Source organism: Dipodomys merriami, unplaced genomic scaffold (assembly GCF_024711535.1).
Source record: "Dipodomys merriami isolate MVZ:Mamm:240054 unplaced genomic scaffold, mDipMer1.0.p SCAF_6, whole genome shotgun sequence".
Lineage (NCBI taxonomy): Eukaryota > Metazoa > Chordata > Mammalia > Rodentia > Heteromyidae > Dipodomys > Dipodomys merriami.
The window spans coordinates 38,697,374-38,711,455 of NW_027206179.1; the positions used below are offsets into that span (position 1 = coordinate 38,697,374).

The following is a 14,082-nucleotide window of genomic DNA, read 5'->3' on the forward strand; positions in this document are numbered from 1 at the left end:
TTTGAACTAGTTATTAGCATAGGCTGTCCTCAAACTTAAAAAAAAATTACTTTATTGTAAAGATGCTGTACAAAGGGGTAACAGTTACATGAGTAAGGTGATGAATACATTTCTTGTCAAATATTGTTATCCACTTCTTTGTTTTTTTCCTACTATCCCTCCTACCCCCACCGAAGTTGTAAAGATCATTTCCAATATACTGTCCTGTGCGTATCATTGTTGCAATGGGTCATCCTGCATCCTTGATTCAGTGTTTTGTTATCCCCCTTCCCCTCCCCAAATTAGACAAATATGTGTACAAGATGCAGGACACCCAAATCAAATATAGTGACAGCAGGCAATATACATAAGGGGAAGAACATACAAAGGAAACAACAAAAAATCTCATAGTACATTAAAAACAACAAAACAAAGGAAAACCTCTTGTGTCCATATCTTGGGATTTGTTTTGCTTAGCATCATCTTGTATGGTCATGTGTTCTCCTACCTCAGCCTCTTATAAATTGGGATTATGTTCTATTTCTTTTTAACCCACTTATTATAATCCTTAAAATGTGGATTATATTATCTCTAGTGTGTGGTATGAAGGTTGTTTATATTAAAATATTACCTTCATGACTTTTTGGTTTATTTTAATGTACCTTCTACATTTATATTCAGTAGTTACTGGACTTCTCACTGATCTCCTGGTAACCTTGGAACCAAAATATCTTCAAAAAGTTTCATCTTAGGTCTTATTATCTAGCCTCTGACATAAACCTGATAGAAATAGGTTGGGAATACTTTCATTTACCCAGCTGTGTGTGTGTGTGTGTGTGTGTGTGTGTGTGTGTGTGTGTGTGTGTGTGTGTGTGTGTGTGTGTGTGTGTGTGTGTGTGTGTGTGTGTGTGTGTGTGTGTGTGTGTGTGTGTGTGTGTGTGTGTGTGTGTGTGTGTGTGTGTGTGTGTGTGTGGCAGATTTGATTGGACCCTCAAAGGATTAAATCTTGCTCATATGGAATGGCAACCTCAAATTACTTTGCATAAAAGAATTTGGAAGTAAAAATGCAAACCAAATAAAGGATTGTTTTTATTCTCTTCACCTAGGGAGCTAACAGAATGAGAGGTCGACTCGGAAGTATGGACAGCTTTGAGCGGTCTAACAGTCTTGCTTCAGAGAAGGTATCTGATCAGAGCTTCCTAACTGTGACTCAGCAAACCCCAACACTGATATGGTACCCTGCATGCCTTATTGGTTTATAGTGGGACTTTATGGCCTTAAAAAACTTGTTTTGTGCCTGTATTGGGGCCTAAGCCCATGGGCTGGGTGATGTCTCTTAGCTTTTGCATTCTACCCCTTGAGTCACTGCTCCAGTTCTGGAAGTGGCATTTAATTGAGATGAGAGTGTCACAGGCTAATTGCAACCATCCTAGAGCTCATATCCTGTTGAGTACTTAGGATTGTAGGTGTGAACCACTCGGCATGTATATTCCTTTGTGGCTTTAAAAAATATATATGTGAGGCTTTATTATTTTAAATGAAACACTTCTGAGTATGAACGTGTTATTCATGCAGTCACACTTACTCATGTTGGGTAGAACGCATCCTATATAGTCTATGTCATATAAGGCTTTTTACTGTTTGTAGATTCATGCTTTGGCAGACAATATTGAACAACTGTTGATCCAAAGCCGTATAGAATGAGCCATGTAATTCCTCTACTTACACATTGATTTCTGTGGTTGTTTTCCCATGCTCCTTTTCTTCCTCAATTTTTATCATTTCAACTGCAGCATTAGCCTCTTTATCTCATAGACAACTCTCAGTAGGTTTGGTTTCCTGTTTCCTGCATTGTACATCATGTAACCTGTAGCAAGGGCAACCTTTTTTTTTTTTTAATAAATGGAAAACTATGAAACTTTTTATTAAATTTTTGTTGATGAATTGGGGATTTGGCTAGCTATGAGTCTGTTATCCCTAAGCCATTGTTTATCAAGCTAAACCTTCAGCAAGGGATGGCTGTTTCATAAAGTATAAACAGCATACCTGACTGAATTGCAAGATTTATGTCTCTTCGTGCAGTGGGCGATGCATTCCAACCCAACTCAGATTACAATTCATTTCCTGTTTTTCTTGTCTTTTCAAAAGAAATCTCCCCCAGGGATCATGTAGTGGGGCTGAAACATCTAGCATGGAGGTAGATACTTCCCAGGCTTGATTTTATTTTCCTGACGCTTAGGCCCTGGGATATTGTTTTGACAGTACAGGAAGCATGTAGCAGATCTGTCACGGAAATTAAGAGATAGGCACACACAGACACCACCCTCTCGGGGTCATGATCTCTTTTCATCCTGAGGCACCCGATGAGAACAGTACAGTCTAGCGGTGACATTTCACCACAGCCTTGGGGGAGGGGGACGTGTGTGTGTGTGTGTGTGTGAAGAATACCTTCTCTTATCACCTCTTTCACTAGCTCTACAATGCTCTTGTCCAGCTGCTTATCAGAAGGAAAGGGTTGTGGTAGAACCGATTAGCCTTGCCTATGGATTGAGCAAAAGAACAAGAACACGAAATCGAAAACTCCTTCAGTGCTGAGTGAGGACGAGGAGGCTCCCCGCAAGGAGTGAGCCCGGGACGGGTCTGCTGTGACCTCTCTGGTGCTTGTGTGTTTCAGGACTACTCCCCAGGGGACTCTCCTCCAGGAACCCCACCAGCCTCGCCCCTGTCCTCTGCCTGGCAAGCCTTCCCCGAGGAAGATTCGGACTCCCCGCAGTTCCGAAGACGGGCGCACACCTTCAGCCACCCTCCTTCGAGCAGCAGGAGAAAGCTGAACCTCCAGGATGGCAGGGCCCCTGGGGTGCGCTCGCCGCTGCTGAGGCAGAGCTCCAGCGAGCAGTGCAGGTAAGCTGGGGCCCTTCCCCAGGACAAAGGAAGCCACGTTCTCTCGCCGTGGTTGGGTCATTCTGGAGTCCTGGAGGATGGAGACTGCATGGTCGAGCTAACTCTTAGGTTGTGCCAAGACCCTAGGAATATGTAGGATGGGCTTATTACTTACGTGGCTAGGGGAAAGGTTCAAGGTTCACCCAGAGAGAAGAGTTAATGCGGTTTGAATAGACAGTGTTGCTCTTGTCCAACCCTTCCAGAGAAAGACAGAAAAATACCATGCAACTGTTTAGTCTGAAAACGTACTCAGTGGACCCCATAATGATGGTTTTTAAGCTAGCAAGGTCACTACAAGTGAAGAGGATAGCTTACAGCAAAATACCAGGGTTACCATCATTGCCTAAGTTACTTTAGTGCATGTATTTCCACTGCATTTTATTATATAATAAAGTAAAGCGAAGTACGAAAAGGACTGCAAACTCTATAAAAAAAAAGTGATCTAAAAAGACTATCTGTCCTCGCTATTATAGGCAATGTATATTCGAAATTATCTTGCATGATCATTTAAAAATAACACAATAGTCTGAGATTTGGTAAGAAATAGTAGGATGATTCTACTTGTTACTGTACAGCATAGATTAGGAATTATATTTTAGATATTTATATCTTAGAAGGAGTATGATAAAGTCGTTCCTTTTTTTGGTCTCTTTCTGCACCTATTTGATACAAGGTTGAATGAGATGCTTATTTGAGAAATGAATAGCAACTAAATTTTAAGACAAAAATTTTTTATATAAAATAGCATATTATGCGAATGGCATGTCTTGGAGGGTATGGTTGGATTCTTACTGTTTTCTGAATGTAGAAGTCTGGTACTTCTGATATAAAAATAGAATAAGCCCAGAGGATTCATTATTATCAGATTTTTTTATATGTGAAGGAGTTGAAGTATTCATATGTAGCCTAAGATATTTTTATTATGATTATTTATTTTTACCCAAGACAACAAACTTCTTTTTTCCAGCAAAAATTATTTTCAAGAATTAAAACCGTTGATTATTTACACTAGAAATCTAAGTTCATCCATTTTGTAATATAATGTATAAGCTCAAATAATTTCTATTTACAAACATGAAACCTTGATACATTATAAAAGCTTGGTCCATTGTAAAACCTTGCTACATGAAGAACTTCTAAAGAAAAAAAAAGAGCTCTGAGGCAGATTTAGTGTACAATCTACTGGCTTTAGGAAAGAACACAGATGTTAATGTTTATTAAGCCAAAGGTAAGCTGATTTTCTACAACCAAACATGTTACTGTTAAGTATTTAGTAAGCATTTTTATCTTGAAAAAGTTACTCTTTGAACTACTCATAATCAGTTTTTCCTTCTGGAACTTGTTTTCCTGTAATTATTTGTGCTTCCCTACGTTTTTGCCTTGAAGTGTGTCTTTTGCATGTAAAAACAAACATTTGTTTTAAGATCGTTATGAATTTTTTGAGAGCTGAGTTTGGATGGAAAGGCACCCTGCACAGATGAGAAATTCAGTTTTCAAAGAGATGAAACTTAGTGTAGTCATCTAAATAGAGAACTGCATGCTCTTGTTGTAATCTGTGTAAGATTCCTTCCTGAGATTTCAAAGGAGGGTTAAGTGCGTAACAAGAATCTGTTGATATGCTTTTCATAGTGAATGAAGATTGTGCTGAAATAGAAATTAAGACAAATTTGCTGTGTTTTCTGTACTCAGCATTCTTCTGTCAGCTCGACGCATGCACAAGGAGAGTATTTCTTCCTCCAGCCTTCCAAGCCTTCACACTTCCTTCTCTGCCCCTTCCTTCACTGCCCCCTCTTTCCTGAAAAGCTTTTACCAGAATTCAGGTAGACTGTCCCCACAGTATGAAAATGAACTCAGGTGAGATCAGTGTGCTCTGTTTGCAAAGCAAAATTTTCTCCAGTGATATACTGATGATATTACTAAAAAGTGGCTGATTAATTTTGGAGTGACTTTTGTACATCCTTCTGTGTTCTTGTTCTAATCTATTTATAATGCATTTATTTCAATTCTGATCAATTAAGAAAACCTTTTAAAATGAGTAACTTAAAAGCTATTAACTTTTTCAATTATAATTTTTAAAATGATCAATGGCTTGTTTTTAGTTTTGCTTGGTTTTTTGTTTTGTTTTGTTTTTGCTTTAGGCCCAGAATGTAAACTTTGTACTTTTCTGAATGAGTCTTGGTGCTAACAATTCTAGGCCAGTTTTCCTTAGTCATGCCTTTTTTTTTTTCTCTTAGTCTCACAGAACCCAATGCCACTGATTCAAACAGCTATACCAAAGGGATAAGTCCAATATAGATTTGGCTTTTATATACAGATATAACAGATAGATATACAGATACTGGGTTTGAACTCAGGACCTCACACTTTCTAGATCAGCATTCTACCACTTGAATTATGCTTCCAGCAATATAATTCTTATTTTTAAGTACATAGAATATTTTGTAGGTATTTCTTTGATTATTTTTTAAATGACAAGTCTGCTTTTCTGAATCTCAGTGTACATATGATAAAGGTACAGGTTCATATTGATAGCCATTCAGATAGTATGAGGGATTTCCTGAATGATTTGTTTTTATTTTTATTTTGTTCCCCAAGGTATAGATAAACTACTACACTTGCTTGCTATTTTAGCTCCACAAAATTAGCTCTAGTGACTTTTTTTTAGAATTTGAAATTTGCAGTTATATATGAGGTTATTTTTATTTTTATTTTTTTTTGTTGGTCATGGGGCTTGAACTCTGGGCTTGGGCGCTGTCCTTGTGCTCTTCAGCTCAAGGTGAGCACTCTACTGCTTGAGCCATAGTGCCACTTCTGGTTTTCTAGTGGTTTATTGGAGATAAGAGTCTCACAGAGTTTCCTGTCTGGGCTGGCTTTGAACCATGATCCTCAGATCTCAGCCTCTTGACTAGCTAGGATTACAGGCGTGAGCCACTGGCGCCTGGCTATGAAGTTATTCTTATCATTCTAATTACTAACATAGCATCGGCAGTCTCTAGAAAGTGTTGTGCTAACCCTTCTAAAGGGGTTATTTTTGAGTTAGAAATCGGTGAGATTCTGTCCTATTTGGTGTTTTGACTCATTCATTTTTATTGCTGTATGTTTTTCTATTTAACATATATACTGCCTTGCTGAATGAGTTGTTTCTAGTTGTCTGATAATGAACAGTTTTTATATTCAGGGAAAAACCATATGGTATTAATGAGCTTGTGTGTCACTGAAATCTTGGATACTAAATTAGCCTATTTTCTTTTATATATAGGGAATTCTAAAAGTTACCTTATAAACAGACAACCCTCATTAATTTGATAAGTTATTTGATGAGTTATGTTTTGAATATTTTTGTTCACTTTTGCTACTTTTTCATATTACAAAAGATAATCCATACAGCTAATGAATCTAAACACTCTGAATTAGTGGCTAGTCATGTTTAAAGATTATATTTGATTTCTGATGGAGAAAGTAGATGAAGAATTTATTTCCGAGTATTTTCAAGGCAATCTTGTGGGAGGAATTTTACAGGAAGTTAGCTCCAAGAGTAAAATATATATGGACTATGCTATGAATTTAGAGAACCAACAATCTCTACCCACCAGGTCATCAGTTTACTTTATCTCTATAAAATGCCTGCCAATACGAATATATCACTTTCAGCAGAGCTACAGTTTCTCATGGTTCATTCGCACGAGCATATGGGCAATCCTGGTTTCCTTCCTGAAACAGAGCCATGCCTAGAATTAGCAATCCAAATAGTCACTGGGAAGGGCAAAGGTTGGCTCTGAGTTGGGTATAGTCTACATAAGAAGCGACTTAGTTTTTTTTTTCTTTCTTTCTTTTTAACAGATTTTTTGTATTGTTTAATGTAAAGTGGTTAGTTTGTTTTCTGAAATTCCGCTTAGTTGTACATATTATTCTTATCAATCACTTCTCCTGTCCCTACACAACTTGTTCTCATGAAAGGATATCGAAGTCTGAAAACAATTATACTTTAGGGCTAACTTCAGCTACTTTTCAATAGCCTTGTTATTTTAGGGCTTTACATTTGAACATGTAGAGATGTTTTCCATTTGCAGGACCACTAAAAATAATTTTGAGTACTCTTGGTTGTGAAAAATTCTAAAAACCAGTCTTTTCTTTTGGTGGGTGGGAAGGGGGTACACTCTTAGCTTGACCCCATAAAATCTATAGGTCAAAATACTTTGAAAAAAATAATTGTATTGAAAAATACCAATCATAAGCACATGGCTACATAGATTATCACAATGCTTCCATTGTTCAGCCAGCACCTCTCATTTTTCCATCCATCTCTACCACACTGACTGCACACAGCACAGGACAGTTTTACATAAAGCTTGGAACTTTATAACAGCTATTCATTTATATATGGATTCTTTCATTGACAATGGTTTGTGAGATTCATTCCTGTTTCCGGTGGTTGTTTGTTTGGGGGGGTGGGGGTGAGGATGGGATGGCCAGTACTGTCTTTTTTTTTTTTTTTTTGTCGGGCGTGGTTCTTGAACTCTGGGCCTGGGCATTGCACTCTGGGCCTGGGCGCTGTCCCTCAGCTCTTCAGCTCAAGGCCAGCGCTCTACCACTTGACCACTGCACCACTTCCTGTTTTCTGAGTGGTTTATTGGAGATAAGAGTCTCACAGACTTTCTTGACCGGGCTGGCTTTGAACCATGATCCTCAGATCTCAGCTTCCTGAGTAGCTAGGATTACAGGTGTGAGCCACAGGTGCCCGGCTCAGTACAGTTTTTTGAACTCTTGGTTTCATACTTGCTGAGCAGGCATTCTACTGCTTGAGCCACACCCTCTCAACCATTTTTTCTCTGTTTATTTTGAGATAGTTTGATGGAATTTCACTTTAGCATGGGCTGGCTTGGATCATGATCCTCTTGTTTATGCCTTTTGGCATAGCTAGGATGCCAACAGCATGCCACTACAAGGTCTCGAAAACTCCCCCTCCCCCACCAGGCTGGCCTTGAACCTGATCTAATCTCTACTTCCTGAGTAGCTGGCATTATAGTTATGGCTACTGGTACCAAGCCCTATTCATGGTTTTATGTGTACCTTAATTGATTTTTATTACTTCATAGTATTCAGAATTTGTCAGAGTATTCATACTACGTCAGAGTTTATTATCTATGATCTGTGGATGGACATATGATCATTTTTAGGTTTTAAAAAAAGGTCTTTATTAATATTTCATATGTAGTTATAAATATATAAGGCATTATTGGCAAGTATCTTTATTGTAGTGAAAGTACTGAAAAAATTTACTCAGACTTATTTCAGACAGTAAGTCACTTAGATATGAATTTACTACTTAAAGTCTTTTAGAGAGTGTTTTTTTTAATATTTACATTTTGACATAATATCAAATTTACAGAAAAGTTGCAAGAATATTACAGAGGACTCCTTGTAGTCTCATTTCTAGATCATTGACCTTTTAAGTTTTTGCATATTTTCTGTATCATTCTGTGTCCATTTATAAGCTTCAAATACATATTTGCATAGATCTTTATCCTAAGCCATTTGTGAATATTGCATGTTATCACGAATATTCTCAGAAAATACAGTTCATACTTTGGGATGTATTTTCTGAGGACAAAGACATGAAGGAGCATGGTTTAATTCAATTTTTCTGAATTCTGCATCTCCAGTGATCACCTTTTCTTTTTCGAGATAGTACTGTGTATACACAATTACCATGATATGTAGTATTATTTTGAATACTTAAAGGAAAAATTACTTAACACTACCAATTATAAATTTCCTGTCAGTTTATTGGTCTTATGAACCAGTCATAAGACCAGAGAAGGCACCACTTAAAACGACTCCAAATTTGGAGTCTTTATTGGAGCATTAGCGGGTGACAGGGGAACTCCAATCACAAAGCCCTACTGCCCTGAATACAACTAACCTACAACTGTATAGCCCCCAAGCCATACAAGGTGCATAGATCTTAACAAAGTAGAAGGCAAATCAGATGAACATGATCAAAGTAAATTAAAAAAAAGTGAACACTCGAATTTAACAAGGATTTTAAATACAAGCCAAAACAAATCAGATGTGGACACAATCAAGGGAAATCATGAGGCAGTCATCTAAGGAGAGTAAGGGTTTTCTGGAACTTAACACTTCAAAACACATTTGTAAACTAAAAAATGTCCTATTATTAAGACTTTTTTTTTTTAAACAGTCATGGGGCCTGAACTCTGGGCCTGGGTGATGTCCCTCAGCTCTTCAGCTCAAGGCGAGCACTCTAACACTTGAGCCATAGTGCCACTTCTGTTTTTGTTTTTGTTTTGTTTTGTTTTTCTGTTTGTGTGGTGCTGAGGAGTCAAACCCAGGGCCTCATGCATGTGAGGCAATCACTCTACCACTGAGCCAACTTCCCAGCCCCTATTAAGACCTGTTGCTTAGACCCAGGCTCCTTACTTCATGTTGGTTACCTAATACCTTATTAATTGCATAAAACCTGTAGGCATACAATCAACAAGAGAGTAAGAAAGATAGGGTAGAATATAGACTACCAATACTATTATTTTTAAGAGGCATATTAACTTGAAATTTTAGAATTAGCATTCTTTACCAGGGCTACCGTCCTGAATTGCTAAGAACACATTAGGTTACTATTAAACAGGCTGAAGAAAAAGAGCCCAGTTTCCAATAGTTAGCACAGAATATTTGTTAGGTAGTGGATTTATTTGCACAGATAAAAGATAGAGAATAAGAGTAGGTTTCATTTTATCTTACTTCCAATTCATTTGTAAACATGTAACATTCTTTTCTTGCTTGGTAGTTAAACTATAATTATGTCTGATGATGAAATGTGTTATTCTAACATCAATGTATCAATATTCCACAGGCATCTCTATTACTTATTATAGTTCTCTGATTTTAAGCTTATATTTAAAAAATTATGTATACTGCAACTAATTAGTCAAAGTAAATGACAGATTTTAAAAAATTGATAGTTATTTCTTTCATTCCCTTACAAAATATAAGGTTTTGACTGATGAATTACTTGCAGTATAGTTGCAGTTTTATATTTATCTTATTTTATGGATAAAAAGAGCATTATTATTTATCATGGTTCATTGTTAAAAGTATCCTTATGATGACATATGGAAATGCCTTTTTATTCTAAATCCTGATTTGGGACATATTTCTCTGTGTGCTAATGTTGTTTCTTGTTTCCTGTTGTACTAGACAGGACACTGCTTCAGAATCAAGGTGACTAGAGGTTTAAATACTTTCATTTAAAACATGATTGAATTCTTCCTGTGAATGTCACTATTAGCTTAAGAAGCAGTTTGAATTGACTTGCTGAATGCATGCCAGCCCAGGGCCACATAGAGGGCAAATGAGCCTTTGTGTAAAGGTCACGAGTCACAATGGAAGATGATTGCAGACAGCAATACTATTTCTACTCTATTCCAGGTTAACATTCCCCAGCACAGAGCTGTGGCCTCCAATCAAAGTCAAATTTAATTTAAAAACAAATTAAAATGAATTTCCTACTTGGGAGATATAATATGTCCGTAGAAGGAGCATCTTCCAATTCTTAGGTGGAGAAAAACTCAACCTAGAAGAAATAGACCCAGCAGATAGCATCTGCTTTTCTCCTTGTGTCAATGAGTATTAATTTTAGTTCATCTTAATTCTCATCACTCTGGTGATGGCTAAGTTGCATAGGGTATCCCTTGAGTCTGGATTCAAGAAGCACCCAGTTCTCCCTAATGGATGTCTTGGTGACACCTCTTTGTCATGACCTTACATGCTTTCTTGGGAAGACATCCAGAATTCCTGCTGACCTGTATAGCTGTAAACATCTGCCCTTCCCTTCCCTTCTCTTTTCTTTCATTCCTTTCCCTTCCTTCTTCCTTTGTGTGTGTGTGTGTGTGTGTGTGTGTGTGTGTATGTGTGCGTGTGTGTGTGCATGCGTGTGTGTGTGTGTGTGTGTGTGTGTTCGTGTGTGCGTGCACACCAGTCTTGGAGCTCTAAAGAAAACTACCTTTTATCTTAATCACGATAATTTTGTCACTACAGTAATTTTCTGAGGATTTTCCATTTGGGAAGTTCATTCTCGTCCTAGCTTTACCATTGTGTTTTGACTGAAGTTGTAAAGAAATGCAGTTGCTAGTGTCCCCAAATGGGACAGTGAGCATATGTGCTTCTCTCATAAGACAAGGACAGAAAGTAGAAGAAAGCAGAGAAGCCAGGCACTTGTGGCTCACACCTGGGCACCTGTGGCTCCTGCCTGTAATCTTAGCTTCTTAGGGGGCTGAGATCTGAGAATTGTGTTTCAAAGCCAAGCCCAGGCATGAAAGTCCATGAGACTCTTATCTCTAATCAACCACCAACAAAATAAAACAAAACAAAACTGGAAGTAGATATGTGGTCAGCTAGTAGAGTACTAGATTTGCAAGGAAGCTCCAGGATAGCGCACAGGCCCTGAAATCAAGCCCTCATACCAGCACCCCCCCCCAAAAAAAAAATCTGCATGCAGTGTGTAGAGTTTAGGAAATAAAACTCTTATTTTCTTCATTGTCCTTTTCTATACATTGTTCCACTGACTCATTTATCACTTTGACTCACTTTGAAGCTCAGACACTAGATACTGATTTCCACTAGGATGGCTGAATCTGAATTCAACTTAGCTAGTAAAAACTTTCCTTAGCATGACAGATGTATATCTGACTGAGATAGTCTTAGTGTTTCTGGTGCAGTTCTGAGTTAAATTGTACTGTGGATCCTGTAGAACAAAAGGAAAGTTCTTTTGATATACCTCTTTAAGCTGTCATGCATTGTGAGCTTTAAGAGATTCAGTCAGTGTGCGTTCATTAACTTTGGTTTTTTTGTGATGTAGCTTTAGTTTGAGGAGAGAGAATTGGAAGGAGGTTTGCTGCTTGCTAGGACACTTGTTAGCCAATAGATGGGTTCACTCCTGTACAAGGTATATCTGCATTATCCTAGTAGGAAAGTAGGTCCTTAGGAGTTCAAACCCAGTACTGCCTAAACAAAAGCAAAAACAAAACAAAAGCCAGCAGAAAAAAAAAAGCAATCCAAGTACATCTGAAGAAAAGTCTGAAAGGAAACATATAAAAATGCAAAGAGAGCCTGACTGCTGAGCAGATGTCAAATCACCCTGAGTAGCTGTAAGTTACACTTGTATATTCATTAAGTCCTTCCCTAAAAGCTGACTTCCAAACACAAACCTTCTCTTATGGAGGGAAGCAGAGCAACTTGCCCCTCATCAACAAACTGCTTTTGAGAATGCAGATCCTTAGAACAAGATCTGTGTTTCTGATCCATCATGAAAATTCTTCCTTTCAGTATAATATTAGCTTCGATTTTGACTGCTAGCTTTGGGTCCTACTGGCTGCTACAGTCCCGATATAGGAAGGAAATTGGGTTATTCACATCAATTCACATTTATAGACTTGAAGAACTTAGGTAGAATTTTATTTTTTCTTATTTGTATTTTATGTTATTTAATTTTTCTGTTATTTATTGTTATTAGAAAAGTAATATTCAGAGGGATTATAGTTACATAAATCAGGTAAAGAGTACATCTCTTTTTGGACAATGCTACCCCTTTCCTAGATTTCTCCCAATTTTTCCCTCCACCCATAGGTTGTATAGTTCATTTTCAACATAGTATCTAGTGAGTACCACTGCTGCATTCGTTCACTTTTTGCCCCTCCATTTCTGTGCCTTCCGACCCTTCTAAAGACAGATAAACAAACAAGATGGAAAGAAAAGAAAAAAAACCAAATTTATATAACCTCTTGTTTCCATTTCCTGGAGCAATGGAATTTTAAAATATGTATTGGTGGGCAAACGGCAGAGTGCTTTCTGCATGTATTTACTGACACACTCCCCAAAGCTTGTATTTCATAATCATCAATACCAATAACGGGGACAGTTCAGTGTGGTTTTCAGTACTTTCTAAACATTTGGTTTGACATTAACAGTGAATTAAAAGCTGATTTTAATTCCAGCAATTAAAATAGAAACATTTTTAGAATCTGTTGGTCTGATATACTCTAGTTTTATTAGCGCTAGTCTGAGGAAAGAGAGACTATGTTGATTATGAAGCACTGAAATTGGTGCTTGAGCATACGTATTTCATTTAGCTTTCAAAGCATAAATGAAATGGCCTTTTATAAGGGAGGGTCAACACCAGGAACAAAAAGGTAGTTTTTGTTGTTTATTAACAGTATTGTTATTGCTGGTGCTTACCAAAGTCAACAACAGCTCAGTGCCTATTTTTGGCAACTAGAGCTATTAAAACTTGTTGCCAGAAAAGCTGAAAAGTCATGACTTTTATTTATTTCCAACAGGTTATCCCAGCCAATGTTTTTTTGTCTGTATCTCTTAACTAAATATTAACTCAGAGTTATGTTTTATGTGGTTTTTTAAAATATTCATATGTTCAATACTTATTTATTGAGTACTTACTATTTGCCCATTGGTACTAGAAATTAGCAATATAGTGAGGTGGCTATTTTAGCCAGTAGCTGTGGTGAAATACGTTCTGAGGACTTTGAATATTTACCAAGACGTACATATTATATAGAGAGCATTTGAATCACAGATGCTAAAAGGGAAATAATTGAGTTACTGTTTTCTAAAGCAGAAGTGAAGAAAAGTGTGCTTATTCAGTTTTACAGGGGCACTGGAACTTAGTAAGGTCATTTTATGGGGACAGATAGCAAAAGGGGTGTGACAATGGAGACATATCTTCAGCTACTTTAAAATATCATTATAGCCTGACACTTGTTATCAGAAAATCAGCCCCATCAGGTATGTCCTGTTCTTACTCTTAATTTAGCACATCCCAAGAGCAACATTTCCAGATTAGAAATTATTGGACTACTTGATGATTAGAAATATGAAAAATCTAACAGTCATAAAATTGAATTACTGTCTGCCTAGTAATTGTATCTGAGAGGCTTGGGTTTTTTTAGCTGGGTTTCTTTTTTGATTTAAGACAAAACATCCTGATTCCATTAAAAGTCCTAGACTTTTCTCTTGTATCATTATGTACAAGGAGAATGGAGAAGATATTAATATATTTGTCATTGCTCAGGAAAGCTCAGGAAAGGGCTTTGAAGCTTTAAAAAGTAAGATATTCCTTCCACCTACCACAAT

At 37.3% G+C, this 14,082-nt stretch overlaps 1 protein-coding gene across 2 annotated transcripts in view; it reads left to right on the forward strand.

The window, feature by feature from the left end:
• Positions 1–14,082, forward strand: part of LOC138814055 (TBC1 domain family member 4) — a 157,478-nt gene that overhangs the window by 117,872 nt on the left and 25,524 nt on the right. Inside the window, exons 9-11 of one of the 2 annotated variants that reach the window (XM_070002845.1) lie at positions 1,086–1,160; positions 2,654–2,880; positions 4,609–4,773. In XM_070002845.1, the coding sequence (XP_069858946.1) occupies positions 1,086–1,160; positions 2,654–2,880; positions 4,609–4,773 (467 nt within the window). The remainder of the gene's footprint in view (positions 1–1,085; positions 1,161–2,653; positions 2,881–4,608; positions 4,774–14,082) is intronic. The other variant, XM_070002847.1, reaches the window with a different exon arrangement.